We start from the raw sequence: 25,100 nt of genomic DNA on the forward strand, positions 1-25,100 counted from the left end.
TGGACCGAAGTCGACGACGGCGCCGAAGCCGCCGGCTCGCTAGGAGGCCCAGTTGGGCCTGCGGGGCCCGGAGGCGCGCCGGCAGGCCTCGACGGCGGAACGAGACTCCTCATGGCCACGAGGAAGTCTCGAATCTCACCCGGAGTCGCATGAGGCCCAGGGACCGGAGGGTATGGGGCCGGATGAGACTCCTGCAGTTCCGGCAGAGCCACCCGAACCCTCGGCCGAGTCGCGCGACTGGCGAGGGGAGTCAGAAGAGCGATGACGCTTCTTCAACTTCTTTTTACCATGCCTCGACTTACCTGAATGCGAGGACTTGGAACCTGACGAGCGGTGATGACTTCGGCTCCGCGACCGGTCCCTCGACCTCCTCCTCGACCGGGACCTTGAGCGGCGCGGAGCAGACTGCCGGAACTCGAGGAGCTTGCGGACCGCTCCCGCCTAGCCTTCGAGGTCTAAACCCGGCAGTCGGGGCACGACTTGTCATCGTGGTCGGCCCCAAGACAGTAGAGACACCGATGGTGGGGGTCGGTAACCGACATCAGTCGGTGACAGACGTCACACGGCTTGAACCTGGGCATCCCTTCCGGCACCAGGAGTCGAAGTCGACTCGAAAAAGATAGACAAAAATGTCCAAAAAGTTAGTTAAAAAATGACTGACGTCAGCGCGTGAGGGCGGCGTCTAAGTACTCTGACGACGTCATCCCGGCGATCACGACGCCGACAGCGGATGCGGAGTCGCAGACGACGCCTACCGACGCGCAAGGGTACTGCTGACGAAAAATCTTTCCGGATCCAGCCTGACGCCTGGGGATATTCTAAGGTAAGGAATTTTAACTAACGTGTTTCTTTCAGATGTGTCTCTTTCAGATTTATTAATATATAAAGGAGTTTCTTTGTATGTATATTCATATACTAGTTGGGTGGTTTAGTGTTCCTTTATCCATTTGAGCACAAGTTACTTGTTTGGCACACTTATTTACCCTATACTTTGGATGTGCAAGCTGTTCAGCTGTTACCAATGCCACCTCTTTGCTTGTTGATTTATATACTCAACACATATGCCACAGCACAGGTGATGGCAGATCCTTTTATCCATGTGGCACAGAATATGGGATCAACAGTTCACTGGATCATGGGTCAGATGTTTTTCCCTCATTTTAAAACAGCTTTTCCAACAACTATTGGGTGTTACCAATACAATTTGCTGGTTTAAGCCCTGACTGAAATAGGTCTACTTGCTATTTGAGTCTTACAAGTCACCCATAAAAATATGCCATATAGGTTCAGTGACAAAGGGGTGCCTGGATCCAGATTTGTTGGAATATCAAGAGCCAGGTGGACATTACGTTTTTGCCTGTATTTTATCTTAGCAATGACAGGAATATTAGCTAGCTACTAGTAAGATACAGAAACATGAACTGCACTAGTCAACAATATAGTAGGTCACTGGCAGCCTAAATAGTAGTTTGCGATCATTATAGGTAGTGTATGTAAATGGTATTTGTAAAGGTGTGCATTCAGGCTCCAAAAGCACACTGACACTACTTTGTAAAAATATAACTTGTTTAGCGTCAGTTACCTTGCAACAGCTCCTTTTTCTGCAAGGATAAATGCAGCACCAGGGTTTGTAGCACGAATAAGGCTCTGGAGATGAACCAGTAGTGGGTTTGTTTGATCTGTAGTCAGAGTAGTAAATACAACATTGCTTACAAGTCCTATTGAAAAACAAAAGGAATACACAAATGATTAAAAGGTTCTTAAAAATGATGTTAAGGATAACGACTTCAAATGTGAACAGGGAACAATAGAATGTGGTAAAGAATCTGGCAAAAAGTAAAATAAAGTCACTTACTGAAACATTAGCTCTCATTATTTTTTGCTTTTACACTACAAATCCTGACCTCCCTCTCATATCCGAATATCTTCTCTCTTCACATAAGTGATAAAAGCCATTGTATGGTTTTGGAAAGGTTAAATCTGCAATACACCCATGAGAGTATGGACATTGCTAAAGGAAAAGAAAGCACCTTTGGAAATATGTATAAAAGACTACAATAAGTAAAAAGCACCTTTCAATCAGTTTAGAACTCTCGGCTTTGGATGAGCAAAGGACAAATGACTTTAGGGAAGAAAAAGCTCATCATAGTGCACAAGGAGTTTATGAAGAATGGTGTAACTACACTTCGGTAAACGAGCTTGCCTCTAATTTTTCAGGTCTCTGACAGACTTTCAGCTATCTCGCAAAGCTTCCACAATTAAGACAATGAGAAGGGTCCAAATTGATCGGTTCAAATTCATCAGCTAGATGATCATAAACATCATTCATGATGTGACGGTATCAACTCTGCACCAGTCTAACTATAGAATAAGTATTTGGGGAAAAAGGTGGCCCATTTTAGTTAGATTTAAGATGGGATAAGATAAAGGAAGTTAGATTTTATAAACATCCACAATTGCTCTTTTCTACAAACTTAAACTGAAATGAACGAACAAGTTGCGTAGTTTCAGTAAAGCCTTATCTAGCCGTCGTTTCCTCACTTTAAACTATTCCCCAGGTGTCAGACTGCATCTGGAAAATGTTGAGCAGTATTTCTGCGAGCCAGTTGGTGGTGTCAAATAGCTCCTCATGTCGTCCGCACCAGATGTAAAGTGCGCAGTGCCTATTTAGGCATTACCGTATCTCTAGACTATTGCAGTGCTAGAAACACGGAGCCACTTCAGAAGGTTTTGACCAGTGTGCAAATTCTAAGGCTCTACAAGGACCTTTTTAGTAGTAAAAGTCAAGTTTGCAGAAAGGGAAGGATGGAAGGGTCATTAATGAATCTGCAGCAAGGTAAGGAGCTACCTAAGGTAAGTAACTTGTTCATCTGAAAGAGAATTCTAGCCGCTGATTCCTTACCTTAGAACAGATACCAAAGCAATACCTCTTGAGAAGGGAGCCTGCTAACTGACTCAGACCAAAAAGCCCTAGATGGCCGAAAGGGTAAAGTGCCTGTCACTACAGACCTAACTGTCAAGGCAGTAGTTTTTGGTTAACATGTCCATGGATGCGCTCACATAGCAGCCTGACCCATGTCCAGAACAGGAACTCTACAAGCTGATGCATCTCTGGTTCTGGAGGAATGAGTCCACGGCCCTCAGAGGGTTGCTTCTTGGCTAATGCATACGAGATCTTGATGCAGATGACAATCCATCTGGAGATGGTCCATTTCTGCACTGCTTTCTCTTTCGTAGCGGTGAACCCTACAAAGAGCTGATCACCCACCTGAAGTAACCCGATGTGATGGTCAACCAAGGATACTGTCTTGATCGTACGAAGTTGTAGAGGGCAGTTATATATAGGGTTCAAAGGGGGAACACATCAAATAAGTTAAACCTAAATTATGATCCCATTGGAGCATAGCAAAAGGTTTGGGAAGAAATGTGCTGAAGACCTTTCAGAAAAGGTATCATAATGGGTGACTTAAACATGGAGATTGATTTGACAACCGTTAAAAAGCCAAGATGGCCGAAAGGCACCCCCTAACTGTGCTCAATGCAAGGCCTTGCCAGGCTAAGTCAGAACAAACAACACTTCAATGTGTTTCGCAGAGCACCAAGCCACAAACTAGCTTCCACAGCAGGTGTATACAGTTTTTTTTGTTGACAGACAACTGGCTGCCAAAATGAACTCACAGACTTCAGGAGGAAGATCGAAGACCCTCAACTGTCGCCGCTCAATCGCCAAGAATGAAGGTTGGGGTGTAGGACCCTTCCCGGTTGCTGTGCTCGGAGATCATCCCACAAGGGCAGCCAGATTGGAGGACAGATGCTCTTACCCTGAAGTTCTGGATACCATATTCTCTTAGCCCAATCTGAAGTCAACATGATTACTTGGACCAAGTCGGTTCTGATCTTTTTCAGAACTCTGGGGAGAAGAAGTAACGTTGGGAAAGTATATAGGAGTCCAGTAATCTAAACTAGTTGGAATGGGTCTCCGAGCTACACTTTGTAAACTCAAAATCGCAGAAATGCGGACATTGAGCATTCTCTGTAGTGGCGAATATATCTGTTCAATGTTCTCCCCAGTCCTGAAAAAACATTGAGCCATCTCCGGATGCAGACATCATTCGTAGTCTGTGAAGCATCGACAGCTGAGTTCATGCCCAGCGTTGAAAGATCCCGCCAGGTGCTACACGACCAGGAAAATGTCCTGACGTTATAGCCATGTCCAGAGCGCTGAGTCTTCTGGCAAAGGTTGCAGGACCCCCCTCTGCTCTGCTTGTTGCAGTATCACATGGCAGTAGTGTTATCTGTGAACACTGTAGGAGACTAGGGTCTGCTTCCTATGGTCACCCCCACTTTTTGCTTTTGCTTCACTGGTTTTCGACTTAGATGTGGCTGTGGGCCTGCTAATCAGACCCACAGCCCAGCTGTTCTCTCTCTAAATTCATACTATGTACTTTAGGTACATAACCCAATTGGTAAGGATCACCCTATAGGGCCCTGTACAGTGTACCTTAGGTACCCAGGGCATGGGTGTACCCTAGGCCTACCAGGGGCTGCAGCATGTATTATGCCACCCTTGGCTGGCCTCCCATCATGACACAACTGGCTGATCACTCAGCTGGGGCAAGGACGTGTAATCACCCCTTGCTTAGGTATAGTATCCCTATACCTACCTTATATAGACACATGGGTAACCTTTCAGTCACTCCTATGGCAGGCCTTAACAATCCTGAAGGCAGAGTGCTTGGTAACATGTGAGATGGTGCTCTAGCATGAGCGGAGCCTGTCTGCAGCTTTTGGAACCATTTCCTTATAGCTGTTCTATGATATCGCCTACCATATACTCTTAAAGTGCCTTATAATCCTTGCGGTTATGGTAACTATGGTTTGGCTTTATCAAAACATGTCGTGTAAGGTGTCTAACACTTTGGAATACTACCCCCACACCATTTCTGGCGATGAGGATAGTAGTCCTCCCTTCTAGAGGGAGAAGACATGTTGAAGACCTACTACCCGGTTAAAGTTAACCAGAGCCCCAGCATCACAAAATGGATGCTGCTGCCACAGACACAAGTCTGACCTCCTGCTGCTGGGAGTCCTTCCAGCGAGGGAGGCTTGGACAATAGGTTTCCTGCCTTGGGAGGTGCTAGCACCACCCTAGACAGGGCTTAGTGTATTGGGGCAGGGAGGGATGAAAGAAACGAGACACTGCCTGGGGCACACAAGGTGTCCCATGCATAGTCCGGTTCAAACCGGTGCTGGGGCACTCCAGCCCCAGTCCTGGCGTGAAACTGGACAAAGGGAAGGGGGTGTAACCACCCCCCTCCCTGGTCCCACCCATAGGAGGGACCAAGCAGATAACCCAGCCCCCCAGATTAGTATAAAAGTGGGAGCTGAGTCCCTAAGACTTTGGATTATCCTGAATTGAAACTAGACACGAAACTCTGGACCTTCGACATTCGACAAGAAGACTGAAGAATCTCCCTTGTGGCCAAGGAGTGGCCACCCTGTGCAAACAGGCACCAACAAGCGACCTGCCGTTTGCTTTGCCCAAGTCCTACGAGGAACCGACTGCAGAGCCCGACCAGCGCCTTGACCTCCAGACTTCTCTGACCCTGATCCACATCCACAGCCGAGCTGAGATCCGTGGAGGCAACAAGAGACGTGGGACCGGTTACCTGGGAAAATTGGCGAGTAGCTTCCAGCGCAGCTTCTGAGGCACCCTCGAAGTTGTGCTCTGGGGATTGAGAAGCCCCAACCCCGAGCACCATCTGCACCGAAGATCAGCCCTCCACACTCCACGAGTTCTGCGTGGGGCCCTTCTGCATTTTCCTGCTCGACGCGTCTGTCCAGTTGCTTGCCCGTTGGCTAGTAGCCTCAGTGACGACGAACCCTTGACTTTCCACCGCTGGTTGGCTCCTCCAGACTGGCCCTTGCTTCCCTGTGAAAGAGAAGCACCTCAGACCTTCCTGGTCTGCACCTGAAGCGAATTTCCCATTCCGCGTGGGTTGCCTTTGCCAAGGCTTGTTGACTCCGATCGGGACGTCGACTCTGCCAGCAGCAAGATCCTTCGTGGGACAGCTCGTATCCTGGTTCTGGTCGTCCCCGACGCCTCCTGGTCCAAGCAGCTGCAGAGACAAGCTTCACGACATCACCTGTGTTCTGCACGACATCGCCTGGTTTCTTCCTGGTTCCACACGGTCACTGGCTAGTGACCCAGACTTTGTCCCCTCTGCTTGCAGGTGTTCTTCCTTCAAGATCCATCCTTGGATCCAACGGACATCTTCCTCCTGGCCGCCTGCCAGCATCTGTTCTTCAGGCATCCATAGCATCCAGCGACGACACCCGACACATCTTCACACCTATGCACCCGTCTCCTGTGGGTGAGGTAACGCGAGTACTCCGGTGCTCCAGTGGATATTGACTATCCAAGTGCCTAAGTCTCTAGTTGCTTCTTCCTAGTTACTTCGGAAGTGTCCTTATTCTTCCTATTTCTAATTGCTACATTCCCATTGACTTTAATGTAACCCGCGTGTGTGTTTACACACTGCACACGCTTCCCGTGGGCCTCCCACTTCCTAACTTTTGGTAGGGTAGTGTAGCCCCAGCGATTCCCTAGGCCCTAGGCCTACTCCCTGTTCGTGACGTGGTACTTATACCACTTTCTTAGTATATGGTTTGCGTGGCCCCTGGGCCTAACTGTATTTTTCCTGTGTAACTTAACGTATGCTACTTAAGAAATTGTTGTGCTTAGACCTCTGAACTCATAAAGAGTGCTGAGGATATATGTTAGAATAAATACATTCTAATTCTATATATATCTGGTGTGGTGTCCTTTCATTTGGTATTCAAGGGATTATAATGGTATAACAGCTGGCTTCACATGCCATACAGAGTTTAGCCTAAGACTACTCTTGTCCATGCTACCACTAGGATAGCTGGTCTATAAGGTTGACTTTACAACCAATCACCATAAGGGTTGTTTGGACTGATACAAGGTGTACACTAGAACTAGTGACATCATATATCAGGCCAACTTCTCACAAACACCTGGACCAGATTTCCTTTGATGGAGGGCAGGAAAGCTTTCAATGTCAAGTGCATTGCCCTGAGCTCCAGAAAGATTGACATGGAGCCAAACCTCTGCCAGAGACCAGAGGCCTCTGATCTTCACCGCTCCCAGAGGGCCACCCCAGCCAGAAGCGATACATCGGTCACCACTATCAGCTGTGGGCAAGGAAGAGAGAGGGGTTTTATGTTGACCAAAACGCAGTCCTTTAGCCACCACAGCAGATATTTCGTAATCTCCTTTGAAGCCTGGACCAGGCTGGAGAGTTTCCCCTAATACTGCGCCCACTGGGACTTCAGACCCCACTGCAGAGCCCGCATATTCAATCTGCCACCACTGAAGCAATGGCCCTGCCCAGTGAGTCTGCTATGTACAGCCTGCATCTGGTGGGGTGCTGGGTGAGGAAAACTGGGACCCTAAGAGCAGGACAGTGGTGACATGCAATTGTCATGTGCACGGGGGTGCCTATGCAGGACTTGGCTCAGGTCTTCAAGGGCTTCATTGAGGGCAATAGGGGTTCCGTCTGAAACATCTCCATCAAGACATTTGTATTAACTTCCACGGAGGGTAGATAGAGGTCGAGGACCTTAGCCGCCATCCTCACCATCATAGCAAATTATGTTCTCTCCTCCGTTGCCACACTAGGAGGGGAGACCCGGTCAGTTTTTATTGAGGTGGCCAGGCCATTGGAATGAGCTAGCTCCTCACACCATTTATCATCATTCAATTGTGCCAAAGGGTCTTCCTGGGGATTAGGGTAGCCATAAGGATCCTCAGATCCACCTCAGTCAAACTCCCCCAAAGCCTGTAAAAGAAAGGAGGGACTGTCTCTGACCTGGACAGTCGGTGGCAATGTCGAGCAACGCAAGTCCAGCTCAATATCGAAGTCAGGAAAGACTATGGGCTTAGTGCCATGGGGCTGAACCCCTGTGAAGGTTTTGGTTTGTGACTGGAGTCAGTCCGGATCCAGGAATAGATCCAGAGGGCCTGATTGGTACGGAGGGCGAACACGCCTGCGGAAATCCAGTTTTGGTACCTCCTTTGCCCATGAGACCCAAAGGCGCTCCAGAGGGGGCAGGCCGCTCCAATATGAGGTGCATGGCCTCAAAAAGCTCTTTGATTTGGCCGTGGTTTGCTCCAGGAAATTCAGGACAGCGTAGAGCGGACACATGCTCAGACTCCGTAGGGGAAGTGGGGCCTCGACTGGTGAGGTCGTTACTGCACCTCATCCAATGACTTGGACCAGATCAGCAAAGTCGTGGAGCGTTTTAGCTTCTAGGACTTCTGGTGTTTGTAGGACATATGCAACAATGGCTTCGACTACGATGATAACCGACGGGAATGCCTCCATGAGTAGGCCTTGGACTTTCCACTTGACTGGGAACTGGAGCAGAGAGGAGCCTTCCAATTTCAGGACACCAGTAGCTTTGTCTCCTTTGTGTTGATTTCCTGGAATCGTTGCAAACTAGAGGGGGGGTCCGTTACAGGCTTTTGCCCACTGGTTTCTCAAGGGACATCCATAAGGCAAACTGGAAGGAAATACTCAAAAGATTAAACAAAATGTTGAAAAAGGTGGTAAACAAAAGTGACCAAGGTACCTCTTCCAGATCTGTGCTGTTGGCTGGGAAAAAAGATCTAAAGTCAACAATGGGGGGGCACTTAAAAAGCCACTATGCACGTCACATCCGGCGTAGGTGACGCAGACATGGAGCTGTTTGACACCATTTACTGGAGGGCAGAAGTACTGCTCAATATTTTCCAGATCCAGTCGGTCGTCTGGGAAATATTCTAGGGTAAGAAATGTGTGGCTAGAAGTATCTATCAAATCATGTAAAATAAAATACATAATGGGTAACTTGTTTAATATGTTCCTAGATTGGCATCTTGGGTTCTGGTGACATTGAACAAGTTACTTACCTTCGGTACCGCTTTTTCTGGTGGATACAGTATCTGCCTGTGGATTCCTCACCTATTGAATATCCCCTGTGCCAGCATTCCGCGGATACTTTTTCCTAGCTCTCCACACCGACGAGGTTGTCACAATTCCACGGCGCCGCTTGCGACTCCGCATGACGTCACTGGAGCCATATTGAGCTTTGTCGGCGTGATGACGTCAGTTCCCCCCATTTTTTCCTTGGACCGACAACAGATTCATAGTACACAGAGTACATAAAATTCATACCAATACATATAGTGTAAAATTAAATTGAAAGCCAAAGAATACAAGCATTTCCTATAAATACACAAAGATAGATAGAAGAGACAATGCAATACAAACATGTTAAGCAATGCTACCTTTAAGGTATACAAGGGTGGACTTCAGGGAGGAGGGTGGGTTCAGTGAGGAATCCACAGGCAGATACTATATCCACCAGAAAAAGCGTTACCGAAGGTAAGTAACTTGTTCTTCTGATGGATACATCTGCCTGTGGATTCCTCACCTTTTGAATAGAATCCCACAGCAGTCCCACTCACGGAGGAGGGTGTCCACCCTTTTATACAAAAAGTCCTGCAGGACAGAGTGCGCAAAATGGCCCTCCCTCCTCATCTCGGAATCCAAGCACTAATGCTTTGAGAAAGTGTGGAGGGAGGCAGAAGTCGCAGCCTTACAAATGTCCACAACAGGAACACCTCTGGCCAACGCAGAAGTGGAAGACTTGGCCCTGGTAGAATGAGCCCTAATACCTTCAGGCGGTTCCTTACCAGCAAGGGCGTAGCAGATCTTGATGCACAAGATGATCCACCTGGAAAGAGTGCGCTTGTGCAGAGCCTTGCCCTTCAGGCGTCCAACGTAGCCCACAAAGAGCTGAACGTCCAATCGCAAGTCTTTAGTCCTATCCAAATAAAAGCTCACCGCTCTTTTTGGATCCCGGCGGTGAAGTCTCTCCTCCTCCTTGGAAGGGTGAGGGTGAGGATAAAATACAGGAAGAGTAATGGACTGTCCTAGATGGAAAGGAGTAACCACCTTAGGCAGAAAAGCAGCCCTGGTCCTGAGGACCATCCTTTCAGCATGTAAGGTCAAAAACGGGGTTTTGAACTGAGAGCCTGAAGCTCACTCACCCTCCTGGCTGAGGTAATAACCACAAGAAAGACCGTTTTACAAGACAGGAGTCTCAAAGGACAACTATGTAAGGGTTCAAACAGCGAACCCATCAAGAAAGTCAAAACAAGATTTAAATCCCACTGAGGCATAACAAAGGGGGAAGGCGAAAACCTATTGGTAAGGTCCTTAATAAATCTCAAAACAATAGGAGATTTAAACAAAGACGGCTGTCCGGCAAACAAAGAAACGCCATCACAGCACAACCCTGCTGAGCCAAAAAAAAGGGAAAACTGAAGAACATCTGACAAGTGGGCCTTTCAAGGATCAATGGACCTATCTTCACACCATTTAACAAATCTAGACCATCTGTAAGAATAAATAGACTTAGTGGAGTGTCACCTGGATGATAAAATAACATCCACCACATCCGGCGGGAGAGAAAGAACTCAGGTTGCCCCGTTCAGTCTCCAGGCATGAAGGTGCAAGCTCTGGAGGTGGGGGTGTAGAACCTGCCCCTGCGACTGCGAGAGGAGGTCTGCCCTGAGAGAGAGACGGAGCGGAGGGTGCAATGAGAGGCGAAGTAGATTTGTTTACCATACCCTTCTTGGCCAATCCGGAGCGATCAATATAACTTGGGCTCGGTCTTGGCGAATTTTCCTCAGAACCGGAGGAATCAAGGGTATGGGAGGAAACGCGTGAAGGAGTTGTGAGCTCCAATCCATCTGAAAAGCATCCCCCAGCGCTCCCTGCATCGGATACTGGAGACTGCAGAACAACGGACAGTGCGCGTTCTTGTGAGTGGCAAATAGGTCCAACCAAGGAAATCCCCACATCTCGAAGATGTGATGGACCACCTCCGGATGAAGCCGCCACTCGTGATCAGCCGAGAAATGCCGACTGAGACTGTCCGCACGAACATTCAGCACCCTGACTAGATGATTTGCAAACACACAAATCTGATGGTTCTGAGCCCAAGACCAGAGTCGCAGCGCCTTGCGACAGAGACGATACGACCCTACACCTCCCTGTTTGTTGATGTACCACATTGCGGTAGTGTTGTCAGTCAGGACCTGAACCGACTGACCACGAAGGGAAGGGAGGAAAGCCTTTAGCGCCAAACGTATCGCCCGCAATTCCAGTAGGCTGATGTGAAGCAACCTTTCCTCTGGAGACCAAAGACCTTTGACCTCCAGATCCCCCAAATGAGCACCCCACCCTGGAGTGGAGGCATCCGTGATCACTGTGGCCACCGGCAGAGGAGGCTGAAAGGGCTTTCCTTGAGAGAGGCTGCCCTGCACACTCCACCAAGTCAGCTCCGCTGGAGCGTCTCTGGAGATTCTGACTGACTCCTTGAGATCTCCATTGTGCTGATACCACTGCCTGCGGAGGCACCACTGGAGTGCCCTCATGTGCCAGCATGCATGACTGACCAACAGAATGCAGGAAGCGAACAGACCGAGCAAGCGAAGAACCTTCAGGACCAGAACAACTGCTCCATCGTGAAACAAAGGAATCATTCAGTGAATGTCGAGAATTCTCTGAGGAGGTGGAAAAGCTCGACACACAGTAGTATCCAGTACCGCCCCTATGAACAGGTTGCGCTGAGAAGGCACCAGGTGAGATTTTGGCACATTTATTGAAAAACCCAAGTTGAACAACAGTTAAGCTGTCACTCACAGATGATGAAGCACCATCTCCGGCGACTCCGCCTTGAGCAGCCAGTCGTCCAGGTACGGGAAAACCGGGATCCCCGACCTCCTGTGATGACCTGCCACCACTGCCATCAGCTTTGTGAAGACTCGAGGTGCAGTAGTAAGACCAAACGGTAGGACCGCAAACTGGTAGTGCTGCGACCCTACCGTGAAACGGAGCTACTTCCTGTGCGACTTCAGGATGGGGATGTGAAAATACGCATCCTTCAAACACCATCCAGTCCTCTTGCTGCAGCGCCAGAAGAACCTGAGCTAGGGTCAGCATCTTGAATTTCTCCTGTTTGAGGTAAAAATTCAAGACCCTGGGATCCAAGATCGGTCGTAACCTGCCATCCTTTTTGGGAATCAGGAAATACCGGGAGTAGCATCCCTGACCCCTTACCTGCTCCGGAACCACCTCTATCGCACCTTTTTGTAACAGGGCAAGGACCTCCTTCTGGAGAAGAAGCAAATGATCTTCGGAACAGAAACCTTGGCAAGGAGGGTAAGGAGGAGGAAATTCCGGAAAGGAAAGGGCGTACCCATTCTCTACAAGGTTTAAAAGCCAAAGGTCTGACGTGACCGATTTCCAACCCTGTAGAAAGTGAGACAGCCAACCTCCTACAGGATCCACATGTTCCAGGATGGGGGATCTAGGGCTGCTTTCCTGCGTTACCAGGGGGAGCAGGGGAGTTAGAGGAGGAGATATTGCGGGCCGACCCACGTTGGCGACCCCTGCGCTTCTTCCTCTGTAGGACTTATAAAGAGGATTTTGCTGCTGCTGTTGCCGAGGTTGACGCAAGCTTCGAAAGGAAGCCCTTCCAAACCCTAGATACTTTTTATATCCAAACCCCCTTGACTGAGTTTCCAAACCTAAGGATTTTGCTGTGGTTTTGCTATCTTTGAACCTTTGAAGCACGGAATCAATCTTCTCTCCGAAAAGTTTTGAACCATCAAAGGGCAAATCAAGAAGGGTTGTCTGTACATCTGGGGAAAAAACAGAGAATCTAAGCCAAGCGTGTCTCCTGGTAACTATTGAGGAGCTCATAACCCTGGCCACCGAATAAGCTGTATCCAAGCCAGACTGTATAACCTGCCGAGCAGCAGACTGAGCATCCAACAGAACCTCCATAAAATGTCCCCGCTCCACATCAGGCAACTTGAGTGCCAAATGCTTAGCTGAATCCATGAAAGCATGTATGTAACGTCCCAACAAACAGGTAGCATTGGTTGATTTTAGTGACATGCTAGAGGAAGAAAAGACTTTTTTAGCCGATTGCTCCAACTTCTTAAGAGTCCCTGTCGGCAGGAGCAGGAGGAAAAGCGCCTGAAGACGGTTTTGAACAGGACGCCTGTACCACCAAACTTTTCGGGGACGGATGTGAAGAAAGAAAGGGAGGGAGGGTCTCCTGGAGCACACCTATATCTCCTTGCCACAGATTTAGATACAGCAGGAGAAGAGAGTGGCTTATGCCACATCTCCAGGATAGGCTCAGTTAAAGCCTCATTTAAAAGGCAACAGTGGTGAATGCAAAACCTCTGTGAGCAAATTTGGCGTATATTCTGCTGTAGGCAGTTGCAAGTCCAAGAGCTCAGCAGCCTTTCTGATAACAGTATGATATGAAGCTACCTCTTGAGCTGGAGAAGCCCTTGAAGAAGAAAGCTCCCACTCTGGGGAGGTGTCCAGGCCACTCGCCTCCTGAAGCCCTTCAAAATCGACAGACTCCTCTATCTCAACCTCTTCTCTCGGATACTGTTCTTTCTCCAACAGTCTCTGCGTCTCTCTCCTCGAGCGCAACCTCAGTTGCGGCATCGGCAGCGCCACACGCAGCGCCGACAGCTCCGGCGTCGAAGGAGGCTCCGATGGCGGAATCGGCGCCGTACGAGGCCGAGAGGATGACCCCACCAGATGGCGCCGGAGACTCCATATACGGCGTCGAAAATCTCGGAGCCAGAAACTGCGATGACAGCGCCGTCGGCATAAAAGGCACAAAGGGTGCCAGGGCATAATGCTGAGGCATGCCCAAATTGAAAGCCAGTGGACCCACGGGACCCGAAGGTGCTCCGGAGGTGAAGTCTGCCTTGGCAAACACGCCGTACATTGCTTTTAAAAAATACGTAGGATCTGAACCCGGAGTAGGAAACAGAGGATACGGAGCCGAGTCAGTATCCATAAGAGGAGCATCGACGTCGGAACAGGCGGAGCCACAGGTCCAGTCTCGTGTACAGGAGAAGGATCATCCTGAACTGGCAAGTCCTTCGACTCCGGAGAGCCCCTTGGCATTGGCGACAGCGCTGGAGTACCTTTTGGAGGAGATTTTTCCGGAGTCACCAGAGGAGATGGCGAAGGCGACAAAGTCTTTTCGATGACGTTGAGGAGCCGGAGAAGGTGATCTCGAAGTTTTACCGTTCGACGAACCGCGCCGAAAGACATATCTCCTCTTCTTCTTGTGCTTCCTCGACTTCGAAGCATGCAAAGTCGACGACTTCGATTTGGACATTTTTCGCCCTCTCTTCTCCTTCCTTGCTTTTGCCATGAAAAGCTTGGCCTCCTGTTCTTTCAGAGCCTTTGGGTTAATTTTACAACAGCAGGAACAGCCCTTCAAGCCGTGGTACGGTGACAAACACCACAAACAGTCCTCATGGGGGTCAGTGATGGACATATGACCCGCCACACTCTCTACAGGGCTTAAATCCTGACTTCCTCGAAGTCGCCATCTCAAGGCTACAGTTAAAACTGGAGAAACAACAAAGTAACTCGACACAGTATGGAGAGTCCCTGAAAACCGTTACGCGTCAACGGCACTGATAAAAGGGAACTGATGTCATCACGCCGATGAGGCTCTATTATGGCTCCAATGACGTCCTGCGGAGTCGCGAGCGGAACCGTGGAACTGTGACGACCTCGTCGTTGTGGAGAGCTAGGAAAAAGTTTCCACGGAATGCTGGATATTCAAAAGGTGAGGAATCCACAGGCAGATTGTATCCATCGGAACACAAAATACTTCGCCTACAGGCTAGAGATTTTCGATGTTACTCCAAATAGTGAGACAGTATCCACTGAAAGAGGGTTTTAGAAGAGGAAATCTGTTATATAAAACTTTAGTTGACAGAAGCAGCATTAGCTGTGATCGGTGATCATGCTAATTAGTATTTGATACATTACCAATCAAATACCAAGCTTAAATTCAAAGTATGAAAAAACTCTGTGGAATAAACGATACAGGGAGAAATTATATTCCCACATGACTTATGAGAGGTATTTTTAATTCACTTTTAATACAAAGAGGGAACAGACTTCATCCAATTTCTATACCATAGGCCATGATACTCCAATCCTTCATACAGGAAACACTGACGACGCCGTGGTCTCAAACTACCAGTTCTCCTATGGCACACACGACCCCTGCGGAAACTCAAGGTGACTCTCGGAGGGGCCAGATGCCCGGCGGGTCACAACTGGCAACCACAAGCGGCCCATAGAAACACTACCATGTGTGCGACCCCGAAACTGACCCCGAAACTCACCACTCACCTGCGCAAGCCTAACTAGCCATCATACCATACTGAGACACTCAGGCGGCTACCACCGAATGGAGCAATATACTACATAGTGTATCCCAGTTTTACCTCCCGAGTTCGTTTAAGTTCATATTACTCCTGGAAAAAAACAACCCAAACGATATAGTGCTCATAATGAGAGTACGCCTCACATCCCAACACACAACACAGACTGCCTTGCATGAATGCTGATACTGCCTCAACACTCGCTCCTTAGAAATATCACCAATTCTGGGACTGTACAGGAGGATATAGACCACGATGTTATTCGGCCTCATGTCAAGGTGTAAAATGTATGTGACAATACTTTTTATGTCAATGCCACCAATACTGATGTGATGTACGAGTTATTTACCTTCGGTAACGATGTATCTGGTAGAGACGATTCTAGCCGCAGATTCCTTCACGCAGAATTATCCCGAGGCGTGAGACTGGATCCGGAAACTTTTTTGCCACAGCATCCCTGCGCAACGGGGGCGGGGCAACATCACGCCCAGGCGTCGTACGCGTACGTGACGTCAGCGAGGTCACATAAGACCCGCCCCGGTGCGCCTACGTCAGTTTTCTTCGGAGAACTTCTCCGCAGCACAACGCGGAATCACCAGATAAACTGTGGAAGCATGGGAACAGTGTGCAAAGGGCAGAAAAATTGGAAAGAAACAGTGTCTAACAACACCACCAAAGTAGTGCCAACACCACAGAACCCAAGGCAGGGAAAGAAGAAAGCGGAACAAGCAGAAACCTGCGCAGTCACCCTGCCAGCACACAGACAGTCACCCATTCCTGTGCCCCGAACGCAAAGAACAGGTGTAAACGCATGGCCCACGTCGTACACCCCACCCCCACCATTCTGAGCAAGGAATGGGACCAGCCCCAAGACAGACAGGGACAACAAACTTCCAAGCCACACCAACCTAGAGGGCAACCACCCAAAAGGGACAAGGCAAAACCTGGCCAGATGACCCTTAAGCAGAGGATAGCAAGGGAGGGGAGGGAGGACAAGGATAGAAGCAATCCCCCCCCCCCAAACCTGGAGAAGCCAGAGCAGCAGGGCACCGGAACACCGGAACCCCATCCTCCAAAGAACCAAAGGAGGAATGAACCGCCCCCAGACGGATCACCCGTCAAGAACAAGGAAGGCACTCACAGGAGACACAGCCCCCCACCGGGAGGCGAGTACCGAAGACCAACCCAAGGGTTCTCGCAGAAGAGAGGAGCAAGGCCGGGCCGTGAAGGAATCTGCGGCTAGAATCGTCTCTACCAGATAGCTCATTACCAAAGGTAAGTAACTCGTACATCTGATAGAGACTACTAGCTGCAGATTCTTTCACGTAGAACAGATACCCTAGCAATACCCATGGGGAAGGAGGGTTTGTGAAAGGACCCCACCAGCCAGTGCGGAACAGAGGGCCCCACAGGGAACCAGATCTGTGGACCAGGCAGAACCTCACCCCTGCCAGGCCAAGGGAACCCCACCAGCAGAACCCCACCTACCCCAAGGGGTTGTAGGAGGAGAAGAATGCTGAAGAGGCTCGTACACTCACAGCAGAGGAACGAAGGGTAAGGGCTGAGCGGCCGAAGCACCCCACTCCCCCACAAGGCAACATAGCTTCTGCCGAATGCCAGAACAGGAAGACGGAAGAAGAAGAAGCCTAGAGAGCACAAGGAAACTAGGGAGAAGAAGGCAAGCCCACTCCAGATGGAGAGCAGCCTGTCAGCCAGAACAATACCGACAGTCAAGGTCAGAAGCAAGAAGGACAGCCCGAGGCCCCAGGAAGGCCGAGGAGGCGACACCTGGCAAGTGAGAACATAGGAACATCCCAGACCGTAGAACAGGGGCAGGGAAAGGAGGAGAGGCCCGGGCAACCACTACGACCTCCCGTGACACCATAGGGACCCCCGCAGGAGTTTGTGGCGAGGCAGACGTGCTGTGGCCTGAAGGAGGTGCCCCAGAGGAGCCGCACCCCGACAGCACCACATCCTCCAAGCCTGGATCCGACCCAGTCGGCGCCGGAGTCACAGGCGGCGCTGCGGATGGTCCTGCGCAAAGCGAGGGATCCGCCGACGCCCCAGGAGGGGAAGGAGGAGGAGACGCTAGCAAGGCCTGCAAAGCCGCCGCGTAAGTCTCCATCTGGACTCTCGAAGCCCAAGCAACGGGAAATGGTGGGTAGGACGACACGCGGGGCAGCATCACCCGTGGAGAGTCCACGCCCCCGGTAGGCCGGAAACCAGCCCCCAGGGACGAACTGCGACACTTACCCATCGGGAAGCGACGCTCACGTGACATCGGAGAAAGGCGAGGATGACGACCACGGCTGGACCTGAAGCCGTCCACCGAATCAGACCGAGGGGAGGATGTCGACCTGGAGAGGCGCGCCGAGAGAAGTTTCATGCGGCACTCCCGCTGCGACTTCAGCTTCAATTTCTGGCACGCCGCACAATTCGCGGTGTCGTGATCCTCCCCACACACCACATGCAAATGAGGTGAGGGTCCGTCGCCAACATAAGACGCCCACAAAACCTGCAAGTTTTAAAGCCTGAAGGCATTCGCATACTGTTCCACCAAAAAGCATGGAAGAAAGGGGCCCGAAACAGGCCCGTAGCAAGGAATGGATCCACGTTGCACGCAGAAAAGGAAAAAACTGATGTAGGAGCACCGGGTCGGGTCTTATGTGACCTCGCGTACGCCGACGACGCCTGGGCGGTGTCGTGTAATGTTGCCCCGCCCCCGGCGCGCAGGGATGCTGCGGCAAAAAAGTTTCCGGATCCAGTCTCAGGCCTGGGGATAATTCTACGTGAAGGAATCTGCGGCTAGTAGTCTCTATCAGATGTACTTAATTAAAAAAAATGCCAATAAAAATGATTTCATTAAAAATAAAATATAAGAGGGAACAGATTTCTTCACTGTTTTTCCAACCAATACACAGAAAACAATGCACAATATTGACCCACCTTGTGAACACTGGTCCAGGAATTTTGGAAAAATAAACCTAATGAGAAATAAAATACAATGGTCAAGAGGTTGAATTCCTTAAACTAATCAATATGTTTAGCTTTAAACATGTCTATTGAAAACAGACCAAAGTACTGCTTACTAAATACCTACCATTTTCAATACTTCTGCACATTATTCATTTAGGTGTTTTTTAAGTGGCCAAAAATTGCCTTACAGGTACTTCACAGCATATGCATACAATGTACATCAGAATCCAAATTGTTGGAAGAGAGACCTCTTACTTGCCCTTCTTCTGTAGTTAACAAAAGGTCACTGGTTCTGTCAAATGACTATTTGAATAGTTCTGGTTTGAGGGTGTTCATAAATATGTAATTAGTTTAGCCCTGCCTCTATACATGGCAAGATGTGTCATTAGTAGGTATCTTGCACTCAAAGTTAACAACTGGCGTGCATCTGCCATTTGAGAGATTGAAGCATTAGGCGAAAATCATCAGAGAATCCTTGTAATATTTTGCAATGGAGCTTGCGTTTGAGGGCACGCAAAACCTTTGTGTAGGTTATAATAGGCATGGGGTATAATGCACAGTATCTTTTACTTGAGGATGAACTCTACATGAAGTCTCTGGAGACCTTATACAATTGTGTTAGACAGATTTGGTTCTGTATGACAAAACATTTTAAATTCAAAATAATTCCAAAGTTCTTGATGAAGACAACACTTACCTTCTTTACGTCCAATATTAACAATCTGGACTTAGTCACTGCGTCCTCTGCTTCTATAATTCCTTCCCATTGTTTTAAGGAATTCACTGAAGTAGATCCTGGATTAGTCCTCAAGACTCTATTGAGGGTAAAATCTGGCTCCCCCACCGATTTGATTTCCTCTAAATTACTTGCAATGGTCGCTCCTGCATTGGTTGATAACATCACTGACCTATGTAACAAATCACTATCAGAAGCTGTTTTTCCCTCTAACTGGAAAACTGCCTGCGTGAAACTTATTCTGAAAAAACCCACGGCCGACCCCAGTCTCCTCACCAACTACCGTCCGATTTCTCTACTCCCTTATCTAGGGAAAGTATTGGAATCCCTAGCTAATCAGCAACTTGTCGGTTACTTGGAGAGTTATGAGTTCATGGACCCCTCACAATCAGGGTTTAGAGTCACCCATAGCACAGAGACGGCACTGGTTGAGGTCACTGATAACATCAGACGGGTCCTGGATAGACAACAACCAGTTATCCTTGTACTCCTCGACCTGACAGCCGCATTTGACACCATCTCCCATAGCGTTTTAATCCTCCGGCTTGGGGAGAATGGTGTCAGCAGCACGGCTCTGAATTGGTTTAGAAGCCATCTCTCGGACCGCAGCACTACCGTTCAGTTGGGACTCAGTACCTCCTCCACTAGACCTGTCATTATGGGTGTTCTGCAGGGTTCCATTTTGAGCCCCACTCTTTTTCACCTTTATGTCGCCCCTTTGGCCCCAGTGATTAGAGCATATGGATTTGAGGTCATATCGTGTGCCGATGACACTCAGATCATAGTCACGTTGGGCCCGGATCCAATGGAAACCATGACACGCTTCAAAAACTGCATGTCCCATGTTAACAGATGGATGAAGGATAACCTCCTGCAACTGAATGGTGCAAAATCCGAGATTATGCTCTTCGGGAAAGCGTCAGAATACTGGTCTTCAGAATGGTGGCCCTATGACCTCGGTGCTTGTCCCGTACCTAAGGAGGTAGTTCGTAACCTGGGTTTCTACATGGACAATAAACTGTCCATGAGGGCCCAGGTTAATCATGTGGTCAGTTCCTGTTTCGGAATTATGCGCACACTGCGGAGAGTCTTTAAGTGGATCCCCTTGGAAGCTAGAAAACCATTGCTTCAGGGTTTGATTACCAACCGAATGGATTACGGAAATGCACTTCTGTTATCCATAAATGAGTCCTTTTTGAATAAGCTCCAAGTGTTACAAAATACTGCGGCCAAGTTGATTTTGAATCTCCCTCAACGAACCTCCTCTGCTTCATGTCTCAGAGCTCTGCACTGGCTCCCAGTGAAAAACGCATTCTTTTTAACGTTTTATGCCTTACTCATAAATACCTTTATGGAAATAAACCTCTGTACTGGTCTAGAAAACTCCGCTGGTACAAGCCCCAGAGGGTATTGCGGTCAAGTGCCAAGTCCTTGCTTACCCCTTTTAGAATTCATACCACCAGGCAGGGTGGTAGATCTTTTTCATACTTAGCCCCGTCTTCCTGGAACATGTTGCCGGCCGACTTGCGGTCCATCCCCGTTCTAGGGTGTTTTCGTAACAAACTTAAAACCTGGTTGTTTGACCAGTAGTCTCGCTGTGTCTTTCCCTCTCTACTTCCAGCCGCTGCAAGCGCCATGAGACTCTTTGGAGTGATATGTTTGCGCTATAGAAGTACTGATGACTTGACTTGACTTAACGCTCTGTCTGGTGAATGCTCTATCTAGCAGCAGTTTTCTCACCTTGTTAATATCCTCATGCACCAGACTGGATCTGGAGATTGTTTTCCAGTAACTCCATTGGGTGTCAGTAAGTGGCATTGTGTGGCTCTGCAAGTCCCACCTTGTAAATGACAGTGGAGACCCATACACCAACCAACCATGCAGGTTGATGTCAGTATCTTTCTGAATTCTGTACATACCTTCGGACGCAGATTTGTAAACTGATAGGTGTGCAGAGCTCTAATTTAGGACCTTTTTAGGCTGAGAAAAGAGTCAATTCTACAGAAAAGGGAGTTGAGGGGGTCGATGAGAAATCAGCAGTAAGACAGAAGAGTATCCACCAGAAATAGAGTTAATGAAAATAAGTAACTTGTTGTTCTGATGGATACTTAAAAACACAGATACCTCATCCTGAGAACAGAAAGCAAAGCAGTGCCTCCCAAGTTATTGGGCTCTAAAATTGCCCAGAACAAAGATACCTGGAGGAGGAATTGGAAAGGTGCCCCTCCCATAGTCCCTGGCTATCAAGACAGAAGTGAAGCGTAACGTGTAAACTCAAGGCATCTGTGGGCTGCTTTTTAGCCAGTGCATAGCAGATTTCAATGCAGAAGTCTATCTACCCTACAAGGGTTCATTTCACCATCGCCTTACCATTATGTGCTTCTGTGAACCCCACAAAGAGCTTTATTCAACAGATGGTCCTTGGTGCAATCGATATAAAAGCTTAAGGTTCTTCTGGGATGCAAAAAGTTTAGACTTTCTTCCTCTTTTAAGGAATGAGGGGGAGCAAAGAACACCAGATGGATGATGGATTGTCAGACAGGAAAAAGTATTACAACGTTAGGAAGAAATGCACCCCTAGACCAGGCTGTTCAAATAAACCTCCGGGCCGGCAAGCGTCTGGATATACGCTATTGGGTGATTAGCCACTCTTTATAACTCCTGATTGATTGATTGATAGCCAAAGCACCAGTTCATCCAGAAAAATGGTTGCTGGACGGACAGCACTTGCAACTTACTCATGTGACAAGATGATACTTTTGCTATGCCCACTGAGACGTCAGTTGTCTGTTGTTGCGCACCAGCACTTTAAAGTTCTTTCATGTATCCTCATATAACGCAACTGGTGCTATGTAAAGCGCTCTTACCATCGGGTTAAGTTCGCGCTATCTAAAACTCTGTAAAAATAAAAATTAAAAAAAACGAACAAAAAAAAGTCACTATATAAGACTGGCCCAGCATACATCTCCAATCGTGTTTTCACAAACCTTCCAGACACCTCGATTTGACCGGACTCTAACTTGCACAAATCACACGCATACGGTGAACCAGATCCAGTAGTCGAACCTTCTCCTACATTGCTACTGCCGCTACAAATAAGAGCCTTTTCTACGTTTCTTGAATTCTGAAAGAAACCGAAGACCTGGCTTTTCCAGTAGTCTCACTAGGCCATAGGTGTGCCTAGACTCACGCCTGCTTAGTGCCCAGCATGCCCTCTGAAGTTATAGAGCGCTCTACTAATCTGAATAACATAACAGGTGCTGTCAAATGGAATGTTCATTAGTGACGCCTGAACGTCATTGGAAACGAATGTTTATTTTATCAGTGTGTGGCATCTAAGTACCACACTGGTACAGACTGCCCTGCCCAAGCAGTTAGTGGTGTCCAGCCAAGCGTGGATCATTCACTTCACAGTGTCCTGTCCATCTTGTATGATTTATGCAATATTGATGCAAAAGTCTTCAGGGACTGTGGACAAGATCTCGCTAACCACATCTCTCAACACATGCGAGTAAAGTTCCAGAAGGCATCTACCATTCACAGAGAGGAGGCAACATTGACTGATGAGGACATTTGCTTCTTGAATGACTCCATACTTTTAGCTTCCCTATCAGGAGAAGTAGGAAGGAATGAGTTTGGGTCACATCTACTTTAGACGCCTGGACCACAAGGTTTCTGAGCGCAGGATGCCGGAGGAGGAAGTGTGAGTCTCCAGCAGCTGGTCTGTTTGATCTGGCAATCTGTCTATGATCTGGCAATCTGTCTATGAACCGGCTGACAAGATTCAGATTTGACCCACATGCCCATTAGCAGATGTGTAAGGGCTTCTTTAAAGGGAAGAAACTGTTATGTGAAAGTCTGTTTATGTTGTAGGACTTCCATCAGGACATTGGTCTTGAACGCAACTGATGGAAATTGGAGGTTGTAAACGTCTGCAGTTCTCCTTATAACCTCAGGAAATGAAGCTGTTATTTCTGCGGGGGGGATCCAAGAATAAGTTTCCTCCCTCATAATATTGCCATCTATCATCCCTGTTGCATCCTTCATCATGATGTTCTGATTGCTACACAAAGAGGCCCTGTCTGGGAAAAGGTAGCATCCCATCTGAGTCTGAATGAAGCTGAATTAGTTGTGCCTTAGGTCTAGTTGGGCAAAAACTTTGATCTTGTTGGATTCACATCAAAGACCAAAAGACCAATCAACCTTCCTCGAGTGTCAGCGCCAGCAATGACAAATGGGGAATCGTCAAGAACCTCAGCGCTGGTTTTGAAGTCGAGTTGGGCATTGACCCTCGGGTCGACCCTGCAAAAGGTCTGAGACATCCAGACTGTGCCAGGGACAGATCCGCTAGCGGTAATCTCACTGGAGGCCTCCTTTGATCCTTGGAGCTTAGGGACATGCCGGAAGGAGCCAGAAGTGTGCCAAAGAAGTGCAACAAGGCCTTTTTGAAGGCTTCGACTTATCAAGGTGCCACAGATGGTCCCAGGCTGGATTGCGATAAGTTGAGGGATCGAGTGTGTGGTAGGAGACCAAGACAGAGATCGAGAGGCACCCTGACATCCCTGCGACTAAATCTAACTAGAGTGTCGGGATGAAGAAGACTCACGTTTGGACTTATGCTTTTTATTCCACTTGGACTTACCTGAGGACTTAAAATGGGAAGAGGACCTCTCTCGAGAATGGCCTTGAGACAGCATCAGCATTCTCGACTTCAGACGACACCGGGTCTTACACACCTTCCAACTGTATTCGGCGATGTAGAGCCTGACCTCACAATCCCTAACGCACAAGTTACTACTTGTGTAACGATATATCTGTAAGAGACATTAGTTAGTGATAGATTCCTTACCTTAGAATATTCCCAGGCGTCAGACTGGATCCGGAAAGTTTTGCTAGCAGTAGCCCTGCGCGTCAGTAGGTGGCATCGTGCACGCCGAGATGACGTCACGGAGACTACTTAGGCGCCACCCATGCGCGCTGACGTCAGTTCTGTACACGACTTTCCACGCCAGGAACGCAGAGCCATGCAAGAAACTGACCACTGGTGCCAGGAAACTAGGGCCCTGAAAGGGATGACCTTAACCCAAGAAGTCAGTTCACAGAACGGGGAGGATGGGTGGGGCGGTAAGGAATCTATCACTAACTAATGTCTCTTACAGATATATCATTACACAAGTAGTAACTTGTGCATCTGAAAGAGACACATTAGTGATAGATTCCTTACCTTAGAATAGATACCCCAACAATACCAACCCCGGTGGTGGGTCTACGAACAGATTACACCAGAAAGTCACGTAGAACAGATGCAGTCTCTCCGGACTTGCCTGTCAAGGCAGTAATGCTTGGTAAACGTGTGCAGCGAAGCCCACGCAGCTGCCTGACAGATGTCCTGCAAGGGGACGCCGCGTCCCAAGGCATTAGAGGCTGCCGTAGCCCTGGTAGAATGGGCACACAGCCCCACAGGAGGCTCCTTCTTAGCCAACGAGAAACAGGCCTTGATGCAGAGAACGACCCACTGAGAGATGGGCCGCTTGTGCACAGCCCAACTTCTTTTTGCACCCACGTAGCCAACAAAGAGTTGGTCACGCACGTTTTGGATCCAGACGGTGGAGCCTCTCTTCCTCTTTTGAAGGATGCGGAAAGAAGGTGGGCAAATTGATGGTGTGCTCAGGCGTGACAACCTTTGCCAAAAACAGAAGGACAGGTCCTTAAAACCACCTTGTCTGGATGAACAGAAAGGAAAGGAGGTTTGGAAGAAAGAGCCTGGAGCTCACTCACTCTTCTGGCAGAGGCGATAGCTACCAGGAAAGCCGTCTTGAGAGTGAGAAGACGCAAAGGACAGGTTTGACGAGGCTCGAAGGGAGCGCACATCAGATATGTCAATACAAGATTCAAGTCCCATTAAGCCATTATGAACAGCACGGGAGGAAACGTGTGCGTAATTCCTTTCAGGAAACAGTTAACATCCAGGGACTTAAAGAGAGAAGGCTGATCTGGAAGCCTCAAAAAGGCAGAGATGGCCGAAAG

General features: G+C 48.6%; 1 protein-coding gene across 1 annotated transcript in view; it reads right to left on the minus strand.

Moving 5' to 3' along the window:
- Positions 1–25,100, minus strand: part of DNAAF9 (dynein axonemal assembly factor 9) — a 1,049,036-nt gene that overhangs the window by 285,545 nt on the left and 738,391 nt on the right. The window contains exons 29-30 of the mRNA XM_085642690.1: positions 18,308–18,345; positions 1,583–1,718 (exon numbers count right to left, since the gene is read on the minus strand). Of these exons, the coding sequence (XP_085498816.1) occupies positions 1,583–1,718; positions 18,308–18,345 (174 nt within the window). The remainder of the gene's footprint in view (positions 1–1,582; positions 1,719–18,307; positions 18,346–25,100) is intronic.

This window comes from Triturus cristatus, chromosome 2_2 (genome assembly GCF_964204655.1).
Source record: "Triturus cristatus chromosome 2_2, aTriCri1.1, whole genome shotgun sequence".
Classification (NCBI taxonomy): domain Eukaryota; kingdom Metazoa; phylum Chordata; class Amphibia; order Caudata; family Salamandridae; genus Triturus; species Triturus cristatus.